Source organism: Poromitra crassiceps (assembly GCF_964638095.1).
Source record: "Poromitra crassiceps genome assembly, chromosome: 13".
Lineage (NCBI taxonomy): Eukaryota > Metazoa > Chordata > Actinopteri > Beryciformes > Melamphaidae > Poromitra > Poromitra crassiceps.
This window is the reverse complement of record NC_139644.1, coordinates 20,815,037-20,831,367: the sequence shown is the minus strand read 5'-3', so window position 1 is coordinate 20,831,367 and position 16,331 is coordinate 20,815,037. Positions and strand designations below refer to the sequence as shown.

At 42.8% G+C, this 16,331-nt stretch overlaps 1 protein-coding gene across 1 annotated transcript in view; it reads right to left on the bottom strand.

Annotated features, from left to right (window-relative positions):
- Positions 1 to 15,741, bottom strand: part of LOC310787508 (alpha-2,8-sialyltransferase 8F-like) — a 28,778-nt gene extending 13,037 nt beyond the window's left edge. Inside the window, exons 1-2 of the mRNA XM_083648944.1 lie at positions 15,606 to 15,741; positions 264 to 347 (exon numbers count right to left, since the gene is read on the bottom strand). Coding sequence (XP_083505070.1) covers positions 264 to 347; positions 15,606 to 15,709 — 188 coding nt within the window. The 5' untranslated portion in view covers positions 15,710 to 15,741. The remainder of the gene's footprint in view (positions 1 to 263; positions 348 to 15,605) is intronic.
- Positions 15,742 to 16,331: the final 590 nt, after the last annotated feature.

The window sequence follows — 16,331 nt, the reverse complement described above, 5'->3', positions numbered from 1 at the left end:
CAGACACACACGCACACACACACACACACGCACACGCACACACACACACACACACACACACACACACACACACACACACACACACACACACACACACACAACAAAAGGGGTAATTTAAAACCTGTAGCACTTGATGACATCATGTACTGCAGGGACAATGAAAGGGGTAATTTAAAACCTGTAGCATTTGGTGACATCATGTACTGCAGGAACAACAAAAGAGATAATTTAACAGAGAACCAGTGATGCTTGTTTGCTCTCACCCGCAGCTTTCACATGGTTTAGCCGAGGAGTTAATGGATTTCTTCTCCCAGGCTTGGTGAACAGCGGCTCGAGGTTGGATGTTTCTAAATGGGAGGAATAGGGAGAAAACAGCTGATCAGATTAGTCAAATGCAAAAAGCCAAAGAGCAAGATAATGAGTTAATCTAATGTGCTACTGAGCCCAGGATCCCATTTGTCATGGCTTCATGGCTGAATCTGTTGTTTACATCGATAGAAGAAGAAAACCTGCTGTCCATCTATTGTTTGACCCTATGCTCATCCTCAGCATTACTTAAAAGGGTGTAAAATTGTAAATTAATCCAATAGCTCACAGAGAGAGTCACTGATGCCTCAGAGGTGTTGAGCAATGATATGACTCCTGCCAGGCCATGTTTTCATTGTAGCAATGATGACAACGATCAACTATATCACTATACCGTTTATCAGTGATTCTCAACCTTTTCCATTTCAAGGATCCCTAATTTAGTCTGTCAAATTTTGTCTCTCGGACCCAAATCTCAGAATATTTGTATTGTTAGAAATTATTTTGGCCACAATTCCATAACCATCTGTATTGTAGGTAGAGCGATAACAGAGAAACTATCAGAACAGTCATTCTTCTACATTCTTGTGTTAACTTCTTGTAAATAAAATAATGTTAAAGTTTAAAGTTCCATCAATTTGCAGTGGGGACCCTTGGACCACACACCCCACCCCACCCCACCCCACCCCCCAGGAGCCCTGGTGGACCCCACATTCAGTGCTTTCAGACAGACACGGTTCTGGTTCTGGCTCCGTTCTGGAGTCTCAGAACCTTGGTGCTTTCTGGTGAACCAGCCTGTGTTCACACCAGTTTAAGCGGAACCAAAGTGGGAGGACATTATTCGGTAGTCCTTCTTCAGTTTTTTAAGTTTATTAATTATTTGGTCTGGCATTCAAGTGAACCCAGCCTTGGGTTGGTCTCTTCCGCAAGTTCGGCATACGACTTGCTCTTTCTTGTACTGCTTTCTAGCTTTTCTTGAGATTCGGTAGATGCCCAAATCGCCACTAAACATTTGGTTTCCTCAGGAGACCACTGCAAATTATTTTTCTCCATGTTGTCACTGCCTTCTTCTCCTACCTGCTTGTTTTCACAGCCTAGAATGAGACACGCCCACTGATGATGTCACGGTTCCCAAGGAAAAAACAACTTTTTTTTGGTTCCACTGAGAACCAACTTTTCAGGTTCCGAACCAATAATTTCTTCGGTCTGAACGCGCCGACCGGTTCAAATTTGGGTTCGGGAACCGAACCAGCACGGAGGCCTGCCGGTGTTAAAGCCCAGAACCACTAAATAGATGAGCAAGAGGCATCTCTCCTGGGAAGAAGAGCGAATAGTGGAAAATGTGCCAGTTTGATTGAACAACCAGAGTCTAAAGTCTCAACCAGAGACATTTCAGTCAGGTTGTTCCAATGACTGGAAACAGCCTCAAAAGAAAACGCTTCAAAAGTCAACAGTGTGAATCAAATACTGTAAACCTGACTGAAGCATGTCTCCATGACATCTCATCATCCTTCATCTGGCTGACTCACTGACTATGTGACTGAATGTTACCAACATATTAAAAACAGCAAATAATAAACTGTGCCCTGCTCTGGGCAGATGAGCCTCTGTTTGTCTGTAACAAGATGTTATCCAGGTGTGGCAGGGATAGGAGGAGATAATTGAGCTTATAAGTCGGATGAACTTTCAGGCTATTTTCTTAACCTGCACTAATATGACTAATAGAGGTATGCAAATATGCAGCTATGCCTGTAGTGTTGGAGTACTTGAGACTGGGGTCGACCGATATGGGTTTTTCAATGGCCGATGCTGATGCCGATATTTAGAGAGCAGGGTGGCCAATGGCCGATATATAATGCTGATCATTTTATTTTTTTATTTTATTGTTGTGCATTCGATAAAATACAATAATTTAAATATAATAATGAATAAGAGTATTTGGGTAAAAAAAAACAAGTACCCTATAATTCCATTATCCATTCATGCACAGTGAGAATCTAATATAGTTTATTGAAGTTTATTGAAAGTTTCTGGTACAGGACTATAGTCCTCTACACCAGACTCACACTCAGTACAATAATAAAAAGAAGTCACGTTATAATATACAGTTAAAAACAAAACAACACAACAACATATAACATACATTAACAAAGTACCAGAGCCAAATACGTGGTCAACAGCCTGCCCTATAGTTATACAAGAAATCCTTTGTTAACCAGTGTTTATCTAATCTGTTTCTGAATGTGTTGACTGAAGGGGCCTGCACCACCTCGTCTGGAAGTTCATTCCATTCTCTTACAGCACGAACTGTAAAAAAGTTTTTCCTCCTTTCAGAGCGACAGTTTGTTGGAAATAGCTTCAGGGAATTCCCTCTTAACACATATTTATTGTTCCAAAAATGGATAATAGGCTCGGCTGTGAAATCATATATTTTATGAACAAGTTTGTAGACCTCGATCATATCACCTCTATGTCTCCTGTATACTAGAGTTGGTAATTGTAAATATCTTAACCTCTCTTCCTATGATTTCTCATCCAGCCCTGGAATCAGTTTGGTTGCTCTTCGCTGTACCTTCTCGATTTTTTCTATGTATTTCACTTTATAAGGAGACCACACAGAACTTGCATATTCAAACTGAGATCTCACCAAAGATTTATACATGGGTAAAAATAAATCCTTACTTAAATGCAAAAAGGTTCTTTTAATGATCGCCAACATAGAGTTAGCTTTTTTATTTTCTCCAATATATGTGTTTGAAATTCAAGTGAGCTGTCAACTACAACTCCTATATCCCTCTCCTCCTCCACTTGTTGGATCCCCAGATCCCCAACAGTGTAGTTTGAAATCTCTGCACTTGATTTCCCAATATGTAACTGTTTGCATTTGTCTGGATTCAATTTTAGTAACCAGGTGTCACACCATTTACTCATGATGTGTAGATCTGCTTGAAGATGGTCTATATCTGAGTCCCCAGCTATGATTCGGAATATTTTCGTGTCGTCAGCAAAGAGATATGGTACATCAGATTTTATCACACATGGTAAATCATTTATATAAACAACAAAAAGCACAGGGCCCAGCACTGATCCCTGAGGGACTCCTGACGTCACTGGTTTCCACTCTGAAGTGGCCCCATTGACCATCACCTGCTGTTTCCTGTTACGTAAAAAGTCCTGTATCCAGTCAATGACTCTATCATCTATGCAGTAAGACTTGAGTTTAGATATTACCGTAATCTTTTATGAGGGACCTTATCAAAGGCTTTTTGGAAGTCCATATATATACAGTCTACTGGCTGGCCTCTGTCCAAGGCTGCCGACCACTTATCTTATTAACAAATACATCTAATATAAGATGGTTATCTAAGCCAGTATTATGCTTTAGATTTTGTTAATGAAATAGACATTAGGTTATGCAGTAGATTTCAGAAGTCAAGTCAAGTCAAGTCAAGTTTATTTGTATAGCACATTTCATACACAGAGGCAATTCAAAGTGCTTCACATAAAATGGTTGACAGGAAAATAAAAGAATAAAAGAAGAGAATAAAATGGACATTTAAAAGCATCACAACAACAACAACAAAAAAAGGGTATAAAAAGTGCATTAAGCAACAGGCGCAGCAGTTGCAAAAAGAGCTAAAAACTTGTAGAGGACTCATTGGGTTTGCATAATAGACTATATAAGAAACATGAATACACACACATATAATAGTGATTGAGAAACAGCTGTCAGCAGTTAAAAGCGACGGTAAACATAAAAGTCTTTAGTCTATTTTTAAAAGTAAGTAAGGTTGGAGCAGATCTGAGGTCTTCAGGCAATTTGTTCCAGCTAGCAGAAGCATAGTGGGTAAATGCGGCCTTCCCATGATTTGATTTGAAGTGACTAGTAGGCTATTTAAGGGAGAGCACATATGTCAGAGATCTCATTCAACTGCATTATTCTATTAACTGAGAGAGTTTGGGAGATGGTGTTTAGGAGACGATTCGTCTCCCAAACTCTCTCAATATTATTACAAAAGGGTGTGGGCCTGAAATTCGGCGCAGGATTGGGGGAATTGCGCATATTTTCGGGAATTCTCTGCTTTTTTAAAATTATAATGCGGGACTAATCCTGCATCTGTTTGCGGGGGCCGATGTCTATGCATGTAGTAATCGTGAACATTGAGTATAAATTGTCATGCTACATGTTTTTACCCTGCTGTAATAATCGGCCTTGTGAGCGCAGGCAGCGGCCAATGTCGATTAATTAAAAATGCCAATAATCGGCGCCAGAGTAATCTACCTCTACTTGAGAGCACTTTTCAGAGCACAACTACCTTCCTCCTCCCTGGTAGAATGTTTGCTCATCACATAAATCACCTGCTTGACAGCATTGTTCTTCTTCACCACAACCAGAATTATCACTTTGATAACATCTTGATCTGTACCAAAACAATAGCTGCCAGGAAATAAACTAGGTTTCAAACTGTTCCCTGGCAACACAATTCCGTGAAAACCGAGAGCGCGGGGAAAGGGAGGGGGTGGGGAGGGAATAAGGGAAATGAATAAGGGATAATGGCTTTTACCTGCATTCATCTCAATAGATTAGTTCATTAAAAGAGTCAACAGGAGGGTGAATCAAATTCTGTAAAGCTGACTGAAGCATGTCTGCCATCATCCTCCATCTGACTGACTCACTGATTATGTGTCTTAAAGTATTGAAAACAGCAAACAATAAATTGTGCCCAGTTCTGCCCTGATGGCAGGTCAGAGGATCCTCTGTTGGTATGCAGAATTTGTCTGCAACAAGATGTTATCAAGGTGTTTCAATAATGAGAGACTAGTAGAAAGTTTAACAAGCTTTATACCATGGTCTGGGTGAATACTCGATTCTGATTGGCTGCAAGGTGTCCATTAAAAAGTGATATTGTACAGTGATAATGGACACCTAGCTAAATGGTCTGTTCACCGTTCATATCAATGCGCCATAGTTTCATCAGTGTTATCAGGAGAGCAGTTTGAGCTCTATACCCCCGTTAAGGGTTAATATGACAATTTTGGACATTGAGAAAAAAACTATTTTATTTCGTGGAAGACTGATTTACAGTATGAATAACAGACATTTAGCCATTTAGATTGCTTTATTTATTACACATGGAAATATAAATGACTGGTCTTATTGTTTTGTTGGCAAGTGACCATGGTATAAGCGGGTTAATGCCCTTCGAGGTGTACATTATCACTTTTCGCGGAGGCAAAAGTGATAGGTGGTAGGTGATACCTACCACCTAGTGGTAGTGAGGAGGCAACCATCCTCGGCTTCGCCTCGGACGGTTCACGCCTCTCGCGTCATCCCTTAAAAAGTGATAATGTACACCTCGTCGGGCATTAACCCTTACTTAATGATACAACAAATACATTTTGGCGTATGACTCCATGATATGATGACGCTCTCCTGAGATGATGAGAGGTCGTCGTCAGTGAAGAATAGGATAGGAAATCCCCCATAGGGAATTCTTCAGGAGTCATGACGATGGTGGTGGTCAGGGGAGGAGGTGGGGCGAAAACAACTGCTTCAGCGATGATGATCAGCAACTGAGAATAACACATGGCACATACACAGATACCAAACAGAGTAAAACATGGACCCTGATATACTATGCTGATTAGGTGGGGGGGGAGGGCGGTCTTCATCAGTCTTCTGATGAAGACCGTCTGGTCGAAACGTTAAATAGACTGACCTGGGAGCTGACAAATATCGGTGTGCGGACTCTATTTAATTTCTAAGTTCATTTGCCTTTTGGCCTGCACCTGACCTCCTTCAAGCGGATGTGCACACCCTACTTCTTTCTTCATTTACAGTAAATTGTCTCATCATAGCTTCATTTGTGCAATCTGTGTTTCAGAAAAAAGATCTGAAGAAGTAGGCGGTGGTATGAGGAGAAGTGACAAGAGGATGACATGCTGAGACAGGAATTCAGCAAACAAAGAGCTCTTTGTTGACCGCTGTGCCTGCTTCCCCCCCTCATAGTACCCTAATTAGTTCTCATTTTCCTACCCCCCCCCTTCTCCTACCCCCCCCTTCTTCCCATCCCCCCCTCCCTCTTTACCCCTTCCCTCCCTCTACCCCCTTCTCCTTTTCCTCCCTCCCCCCTCCCTTCTTCCCACCCCCCCTCCCTCTACCCCTTCCCCTTTTCCTCCCCTCCCCCTCCCTTCTTCCCATCCCTCCCTCCCTCTACCCCCTTTCCCCTTCTCCTTTTCCTCCCTCCCCCCTCCCTTCTTCCCATCCCCCCTCCCTCCCTCTCTACCCCTTCCCTCCCTCTACCCCCTTCCCCCATCATGCTGTGTTTTGTTTGGTTTATCCTGTATTGTTTTGTCTTGTTGTGTTGTGCTGCGTTGTGCTGTGTTGTGTTGGTGCTATGCTGTGCCGTGTTGTGTTATGCTGTGTTTTGGCTCTATCCTATGTGAATGTTGATATGTTTTATACCCTGTTTTATAATGCACTGTTTTTATCCTTTTTTATCCTTAACACATTGAGTGCCAGCCGTTTTTTCAATGCTGTGGTAAGTTGTGCCAGGTTTTTTTTTGAGGATTCTGGCTCATTTTACAAGAGCCGAGGATTCTTTTCTGTTAAGACTTCGTGAACACCAATCATCTAAAAAGAACTAATAGAATGTGTGCTTTCTCTGTCTAAAAGAGTTAGTTTGCAGAGTTAGTAGTTATGTAGATATTAGCCGTTGAGTACAGCATGGTTTCAGAGATTTTCAGAGAGTTTAGAGATAAATGGATTTTTAGAACCACCTCACGTGCCTGTGATTATGGGTGCCCTTGGGCAAGTCTGTATACTGTATTGTGTGTGTGTGTGTGTGTGTGTGTGTGTGTGTGTGTGTGTGTGTGTCTCCAAACTCCTCCCTCCGTCTGTGCTGCGGAGGGAGGAGGCTCCGCGGCCGCTCTCGGGCAGTCTGGACTGTAAAACTGGCTCGTTCGTTTCTTGAGGTGTCGGCTGAGAGCTTTGAAGAAGCTTTTGCGATTCTGGTCTTATTTATGCGCAAAGGTACTCGAGTGTGTGTGTGTGTGCGCGCGCGCGCGCGTGTGTGTGTGTGTGTGTGTGTGTGTGTGTGTGTGAAATCGAAAGAGTTTTCGCCCAGCTATTTCCTTGAAACGGGTCCGCTGGCTTTCTCCAGCGGACCCGTGGCTGTGGCTTTCTCTCTGTCTGGAGAGAACTGTCGCCACTTAGTGGTCGGTAAAATAGATTATACACATTCTCTTCCTCCAATAGTGGCATAGAAGACGTAAAAGGGGTTGATTGATGTCCCACCGTCAAAAAAAAAAAATGTTTATGTAAGATGAGATATCTCGTCTTTGGCACTCAACGGTTGGATTATGTAAGACGAGATATCTCGTCCTTGGCACTCAACGTGTTAACATGACTCTTTTTGCAGCCCCTCTCCCTTACCCCACAGGCCGTCAGTGTAAATAAGAATTTGTTCTTAATGACTCGCCTGTCTAAATAAAGGTTAAATAAAAAAATAAAAAAGAACAGTTTGTGATTGATGTTATGTTGTAGCATCTGTAAATTCATGCTGCTTTTCTTGGCGAGGTCACCCCCCCCCCCCCATTATTATTTCAGTTAGAAGAACAATTGCTGTCAAGCAGGTAATGTATGTGATGACAAGCAAACATTCAACCAGGGAAGCGGGGAGGTAGATGTGCTCTCAAAATGTGCTTTTGAGACCGGTTTGAGACCGGTACTCCGACACTACAGGCATAGCTGCATATCTCTAACCTGTATAGCGCAGGTTAAGAAAATAGCCTGCAGGTTCATCTGACTTATAATTGAGCTGTTCAAAGCTCAATTATCTCCTCCTATCCCTGCCATGCATACCAACAGAGGCTCATCTGCCCAGGGCAGGGCTGGGCACAGTTTATTTTTTACTGTTTTTATATTTTTATATGTTATTATATATATCTCAATTCCCGAAATCTGTGTGACAAATGGCATCAACTCCAGCTATACAGTATATGATGCCATTATATAGACTTTCTCTGAGCACCCCCAAATCTGACTGACTTCCAGTGTCCCTGGTCAAGCCTCAAGTCACTCTATGTGCGTGTGTGTGTGTGTGTGTGTGTGTGTGTGTGTGTGTGTGTGTGTTTGTGTGTGTCTGTGTGTGTGTGTGACTTAAAGTCGAGCTGAACCCAAAAATGACTTTTATTTTCTTTTAGTTCAAATACCTGGGTATGCAGTGCACCTATTTAATAATGTATGCAAAGAAAATCACAACAATCTAATTTCTTTAGTTTTTCACACTTTTTCACATCAAAATTGCATTTTTCAAGATTTCATTGATAACAGTAATGTACAGTTTGCTGACGTCACCTAGTACTATCAAATTTCTACCCCATTTCAACCAATCATATCATGACATGCAGCTGTCAATCAAATCTTCATTTCAGGATAATTTTCTCTTCCAAATGAAGTAGAAAATGGCGCCTAGTGCCTGTCATCTGGCAGAATTCCTATCCCATAAACTAACTACTAACTTGGCCAATTGTTACAAACATGAACAAAAAACAAAAAACATAATCTCTAAGAATGCAAAGAAATGTAACTGGCTCGTTAAAACGCGCATTCCAGGGATATCGTATTTACAGCAGCGATAATGGCGCACGCATCCGAGAGCTGGGTTGTCAGGGGTCGCACTTCGGAGATTCCAGGCCGACGGGCTGCACTCTCCGCTCGGCAACACGAAGGCAGCTGGCTGCCTGCGGCTCGCTGAGCTCCACTCAGCCACTAACCTCGCATCACCAGGCTCTTCCCGAGGGGAGCGCCACACAACACACAAAATCCCACTCGATTTGGAGGCGGAACACGGCAGGATTGGTCAAAGCCCAATCCAGTCCCCAGAATTGTCAAATATAATCATCGACATGATATTATGACCCGCCTCTCAAACTGTCATCTTAGACAAACTATGTTTTCAGTCTGAAACGGACTCATACTGTATGCACGTGACGAACGGGTTCTGTTCGACTTTAAGTGTGACTCAAGTCTCAAGTCCAAGTCCCCATCTCTGCTCATAGCAAAACTTTTTACCTGGGCACTTCAAACAGACTACCCGAGTAAGACACTGAGCTCCAGTGTCTTACTTCGGGTATCTGTTTGAAGATACCAATGAATATCTAGAATTAAAGCCCCATTCAACTCTCTCGTTGAAACTCTCTCTCTCGTAACGGGACAAGCCCCGTCTTTTATTGTCACACGAACACCACAACACATGCATGCGGCCACAACACACTCATGCTGACGGTGGCCGGTGAAAAGTGTCCTCTGCATTTAACCCATCCAGGCATGTCCTTTCCTCCGGGGGGCAGGCCAGGAGCAGTGGTCGCTTTCTCGTACAGCGCCCGGGGACCAACTTCGGATGTTGTCGTCACTGGTCGGATGACGATGACGATCTGATCTTCTGCATGTTTTTAGTGGGGGGGTTATATACGGAGGAACCCCCTGGGGGAGCACGGGGAGAACATGCAAACTCCACACAACCAGAAAGGCCCTTACGACGAGATACCCCACCTGGGCAGTAGGCACTGAAGATATGGGGGGGATCACAACCACAGCGCCCACAGTGTCCCAGGCGAGAATCGAACTCAGGACCCTCTGACTGTGAGGCGACAGCTCTACCACTGAGCCACCGTGCCCCGTCAGCAACTTTTCCAAGTTTTGCTATTGGAGAAACTGTGCCCTCTGGGTGCAATAGCATTGGTATCGATATCGCCGTTCAAAGTCAACAAAACACAGCGCGAGAAAGCTCTATGTACATGTTGTAACATCGGGTACTCACCACGTGATGAAATAATAATCCATAGTTACGTGAAACATCATTTTCATAGCAAATCCGCACGAGTTACTTCCTTGTTTTACTGAACACAGCGCTTCAGCTGTACAGCGCATGCGCAGTATGTGCCTCCAGAAATTGCTTAGTCCCAGGAGAGGCCTTTGGAGGTCAGTGTGTGACAAATAGAGGCGACATTCTCTGTTATACGTCACTGTACCATTTCCAATGACTAAAAAGCTGTTATATTAAGGTGAAAAAAAAGCTTATTGGGGCTTTACATTTTTTTATTTATATTTTGTTAATACCTGTGGTATTCCAGTTTACTGATCTGATCGTTATTACGATAACTTATCGTAATGGTGAAGTTAATTTATTTGCTTTGTGTTTTCTGCACTATTTTGCAATAAAAGTCAGTAAAATTAAAGGATTATGTCGATGAGAGTTTAATTTTAAGATATCAAGTTAGAGTGAAATCAGGGCCACACCTCCGCTCGTTGTAAAACACAGAGCGCGCTCCCGAGGCACTGCCTTCATGCAGACAGCCGCACTTCACACCAGGGTTGCTAGATAAATTTCCATAGATGTGCAGTTCCTTGGGCGGTTTTGTGTGCATTTTGGCGGTTTTTGAACACTTTGTGCTGGAAACCTTCAGCAGTATCTGGCAACACGGCTTCACACTCCAGGCCAGCGGGATCAGTGCCCAATTCAGCCTCCCTCTATTTGAAGCCTATGCGGAAATTGCATTCTTTCAGATGGCCAGTGGGGGGCGCCGTTTGTATAGCACTCCCCAGGAACATGCATTCAACTCTATGGGAAACGAGCCAACTTCTCTCTCGGTCTGTTTTAAATAAACACTTTCCAAATGAGTTTATGGTCTGAAAAAACAATGTCAAGTCTTTTCCATGCTCTCACGCCCTCAGTTTTCTAAATTATAGCCCCATTTCGAGGAAAATAGACGATAATACATCGGATAATAAGAACAGTAATACTGCCGACCGGTTGAGGCAGCAATGTACCACAAGGCATCTTCTGCGGGAAGTAACACGAATAAGAAATTCGTTAAGCAACCTAGCAACCAATGCTAGCAGATAGCAAGTAGTAGTTTAGCAAACTATCAGAAAATAGCATTACTTTATGATATTTTATTAATGTTAGTAGACACACGTAACTGTATAGGTATCATACATGTAAAGTGACGCTCATAACATGGTGGACCATTTAACGTTATCTAATGTTATCTACTGTATAACGTTACTGCCCATGTTATACAGTAAGTGTGTTTGTTCAATTTGCTCTTCTGTATGGTATTGGACATTTAAAGCTGATACATATACAGTCAATGGCTGATACACACTTGTCTTGAGGCATCCGCCAAGCTCAGCAAGAATGTGTCGATTATTGGAAAACATACTTTATCGGATCGATAGAACTCAACATAGCCTAAAATCTTGCACGAATATGTCTTCTGGTAAATTAAGCATATATATAGATAATCCACCAAGCAACAATTGACACAAATATAACCATTTCACAGCAGTCCATCCCACCATGGTGGGAAAGGAACCATTCAAAGTTTGAATTATATCTAAATATATGTTGCATGAGCCACTTCTTAACATGCAGTGGAATCCGTATTATAACCTGCACCTAGCCGGTTGGCCTGCATGTTAAACAACAATTAGCCGGCCTATGCGCACTCCCGCGACTCCATATCTTATCTACCTCGACCACCGGTATAAGATCCGCTTCCACGCAATCGTGGCTCATGTTTAACAGTGGCAGGTCATTATCCGCATATAGTGGGCAGGTGTGGCTCTTCGTGACTCACTTGTTCACTAGTTTATTAATTAATGAATCGTTCGGGCAATCGCTTATACCAACGAGCAAACTCACGGTTTCCTCAAGTGCTGCTGATAAAAATCGCAAGTTTGCTTTGCACATGCGGAGCGCTGATCATGAAGAAACTGCCGCAAGCGTATTGCGAGAATTCTCGCAGCGACAGAGAAGTCCTCTGCAGGTTGTAAAGCTTATTATTATGTCCGTTAATTTAGCCACTAATATCAACATCATTTCAGCATAAATAACCTACTGGAACCTCAATTGATTTGCCATGGAGTATTTAATGGGCAGCTTTCATTTATTTGTCTGAACACTTTATGGAGCGCATCGTCTCAAAGCTCACAACACGCAACAAGGGATTTCGTTCTAAGATGTAGGCTACAGGTAACACAATATTCTTACCTTTTGCCCTTCAGTTGAAAGTAAAGCAAATATTCTCATGTTGTGAAGTAGGCTATAAGTCCGTTCTGAAAGCGAGTTGGATGCCCGCGTGTCAACCAGATGCAGTCCCTCGTCATCGTGTCAATATAGACCGCTTCAGAAAATATATAGGCTATAAAGTTTGACTGACTGCACGTCTCATCTCTGGCTTGTTGCAGGTAGGCAACTTCTTAATTTAGATTATCTTTCAAGTTATTTAATTTCATGTTCTTCGATGCAAAGAGACATTTAATGTAGGCCCGCCAGTGTTCTTTAGGCTTAATCAAACGGGAATATATGACAAACTCAGTTCACAAAGTGTGTGACGAGTTCATTCACTATAATAAAATACATTTGTTGGATAATAGCTTTTGTTTTTTGTGTTTTATTGTTTAATGGGTCTGCAAACCCGAACCGAATTAATTAATTAAATAAGGAGCGGTGTGCGTGCAGCTCCTCCCTTTGCGCAGACCGCACCGCAGTGAATAGTTAGAAAATTATTTGGAAATCAAAAAATTATTTAAAATTTAGATTTCGTTTGCTAAGAATTATACAATAATGTGTTATGTATTTATGAAATGATCAGGCTACATCTATCTTTTTTCAATAGGCTACATTTTGACTGGGCCGGTAATTATTCTATAAGGCCGGAATTCTGGAATGTTGCGGCTCAATTGGCCGGCCAGAAAAAATGCTAGTGGAATCCCTGGTTTGGTTACAAATTCGCTAAAGCTGTTTCCTATCACATTTCTTTTTTTCGATAGGCCTACATGCTACCCCCCCCCCCCCCCGCCCATATCCAGTTGTTTCTTAACAAAGACCCCTCATGTTTAGAAAGGCAAAACCTGAAAATATCCTGCTCTGTCTAGCCTGACATGATCCAGATAACATGTTTTAAAGGCACTATTGTGTAGCCTATGCCGAATGGATGACCATATTTCAATCAATATAAAAAGCATTCGTTGAGTTGAAGCAGTCGGTTGGTTCTCCATCTTCACCATCATATCGTCTCATCATCTGGTCCAAGCTGGTTCACTTCACATCAACGATCTTTATCACATCTTATTATCCAACCTGCCTGCTCTGACCAGAGAATTAATGGGCTCGTTCTATATTTGCAGTACATTCGGGTACTGACAGGGAAAATTTAAATCACATTAGCCTTTATTTGGACAATCACTAGTTATTAATAATATATTCATATAACATACACTTTCATTTAAGTGACACATAGTTAGGCTAATACACAGAGTTATTGTGTATACACAGACAGACAGACACCATATTCCTATCTCACAGGGAGCCCTGTCATGGTGCTCTTTGCAGGGCCAGAAGAATGCTGATCTGCAGAAAGCTAGGTTGTCTACAGAATCCCTGTCATTATGTCAACGTCATGTCTGCAGAATGCCTTCAAAATATGTGGCAGGGCTGATGTAATCTGATGTGGGTCCTATAAGTCTGTGACTTTCTGTTCATTGTAGGTAAGCCTGTGTATCCATCCGTGAATATACAAGAGTGTGGTATCCCCTAATAGCGATTGCGCACCTGTTTGCGTGTGCCTTAAGGCACGGAAGATAGCACTCTGCCTTGCGCCGTCCGCCAGGTGTTCTGCCAAGTTTTGCTCCCCCGCCCAGCATTAAAAAAAAGCATCCCCACCTCACGGGAGCATACTTGTAATGATTTATACAGAAATGTAAGTGATATATTTGTCTGGTAGACGTGACCTCCATGATTTCTAAGTTAAAACACCCCCGAAATATGTTGGGGATGCAATTCTCGCCCGGGATGCGGAAAGGTTCACAGCACGTGTCGCAAGCGCAAATTAGAGATGTGTCATCTGTGATCATCTGTGCCCCTGGGCAGTCTTAACTACCAGAATTATTCACAGGCGTGGCCAGGCAAGGCTGGGCATTACGTCAATCGAAACCAATCAGATTCCCGTCTTGCAATGGCTGTTTGCCCGAGGCAATACGCTGTAATTCTCTCCATTCGTAATAGTGTACTCACTCATGCGAGGACAGAGAGAGCTTATTGACAGATCGTCTGTGGTGCCAATGACCCTCCGGGTGGTTATGAAGGTAAATAGCCTATGTCCATTGTCCAACAAGTTTTCTCAATTCATTTCCCTCTTTGCAATGTGATTAAAGTTTCTCAGTGAGTTATAGTTCATTATCTGCTAATAATACCCAATTTTAGCAGCATAATTTGATGTCCTGGCATGACAAGGCTGTGCGTAATCGTAATGACATATCCAAAAGAGATTTTACTTGCACTGCGCTGGTGCTGCACGGAGATTATGGTGCGCAACCCAGCGCAGAGAGGTATTGTACATAAGAGGTCCTTTTCAAAGCTCTTAGCGCAAAGTAATTGCGTGCTGCTGACGATAGCATAATGCCATCTATCACCACATTTTGGCGCTGAAACGCCTGCTTTGGCTTGTGGCAGCCAATGCCCAGTACAATTATCACAGGCATGGCTTGTGTCCGCCCCCAATTTGCATTGCGCATGGAGTTAAACGAGCGCAAACGCTAAATTAGCGCTTTTGGGGAGATATAGCCCTGTATCTCTTGGCCAAGATCTATGTGAAATACATCATATCAGACGACTTCTTCTGACTCCTGGCTCCATCATTTAATTACAACTGGTTTTCTTCAAGTGGTTCACTGTTTACCTTTTGGCTGTGGAATTCCATTCTATAACAGGTAGGCCTACATAGCCTACACAACAATATCTTTGTTGGCAATGTTGATTGACAAAAACACACTGGCAGATACAGCAAAATAGATACACCAAATCTCTCAAAGTCTCAAATCTGTCAGCATTATATACAGTCTATGGTCAGCATTTGGCTTGTGTTATTGCAATATACAGTCTGCTTACCCTGTAGTTACACTATAAGTAGCCTACAAGTGCGGGCTGTATTCTAAAGCGTTACCGCATTTTTTATTTATTGTTTATTTTATCAGTGTTCATTTCTATAGCCTAATCCATTGACAATGTTTAATAATGTTAAATATTCTTTAAAGTAATGTGTTTAAGAAATCAGCCTTCTATTGTTACTGTTTTTGCATAGTTGTATCGGTGCAAAATCTGTAGGCTACACAATCCACATAGAAAAGGGTCTATTTTCATTACAGCTCAGAAATTCACTACATCGGCTCATATCGGTTATCCCCATTTAACTCTAGCAATGAAGTCACCAAGCTTTGACTTAGCGGTTACCTTGTTTCGTTGAAGACGTACCAGGAGAGAGCGGTCAGACTTAGCGCGCTGCCCAAGATGACGAGCCTGAGCATCAGGGAGAAGAACGCCTTCATGCTCCTCATGCTCCCCTGCCCGACCGGTCCCGCTGCTGGTTGCCTGCCTGCCCGCCTGGACCTCCCGGTGTTGGCTCTACACCTCGCACGAAGTGGAGCAGTTAGCGTGTTATCTGTGCTATCTCCGCCGTTGCCCTCCTCCTTCTCACCGTTTACCTCCGTTTTCAGATCCCCCCTCCTCCTCAGCTTTCTCCCCAGCTGTAGCCTATCTGTGTACCACCCCCCCCCCCCCTCTTGAGGGAACAGGAACACACTTCCTCAGTTATCAGGCTCTCCTATCTTTCTTTCTCTTGCAGCTTCACATCTTTCTTTAATCCTTGTGTTGTGACTCTAGTCTACCAGTCCCATGTCCCAGCCACAGCAACATATTTGTCTACGCCTCTCAAAGAGAGAGAGAGAGAGAGAGAGAGAGAGGGAGGGAGAGGGAGGGAGGAACCATGACTTTGAAACCATGATGATGGACAACAAAAAACTTCCATATCTGTTGTGTAAACACAGCAGCACGATTTCAGGATCAGGATCAGGATCAGGACCAGGATCAGGATCAGGATCAGGATCAGGATCAGGATCAGGATCAGGATCAGGATCAGGATCAGGATCAGGATCAGGATCAGGATGTACAGCTGTTTCT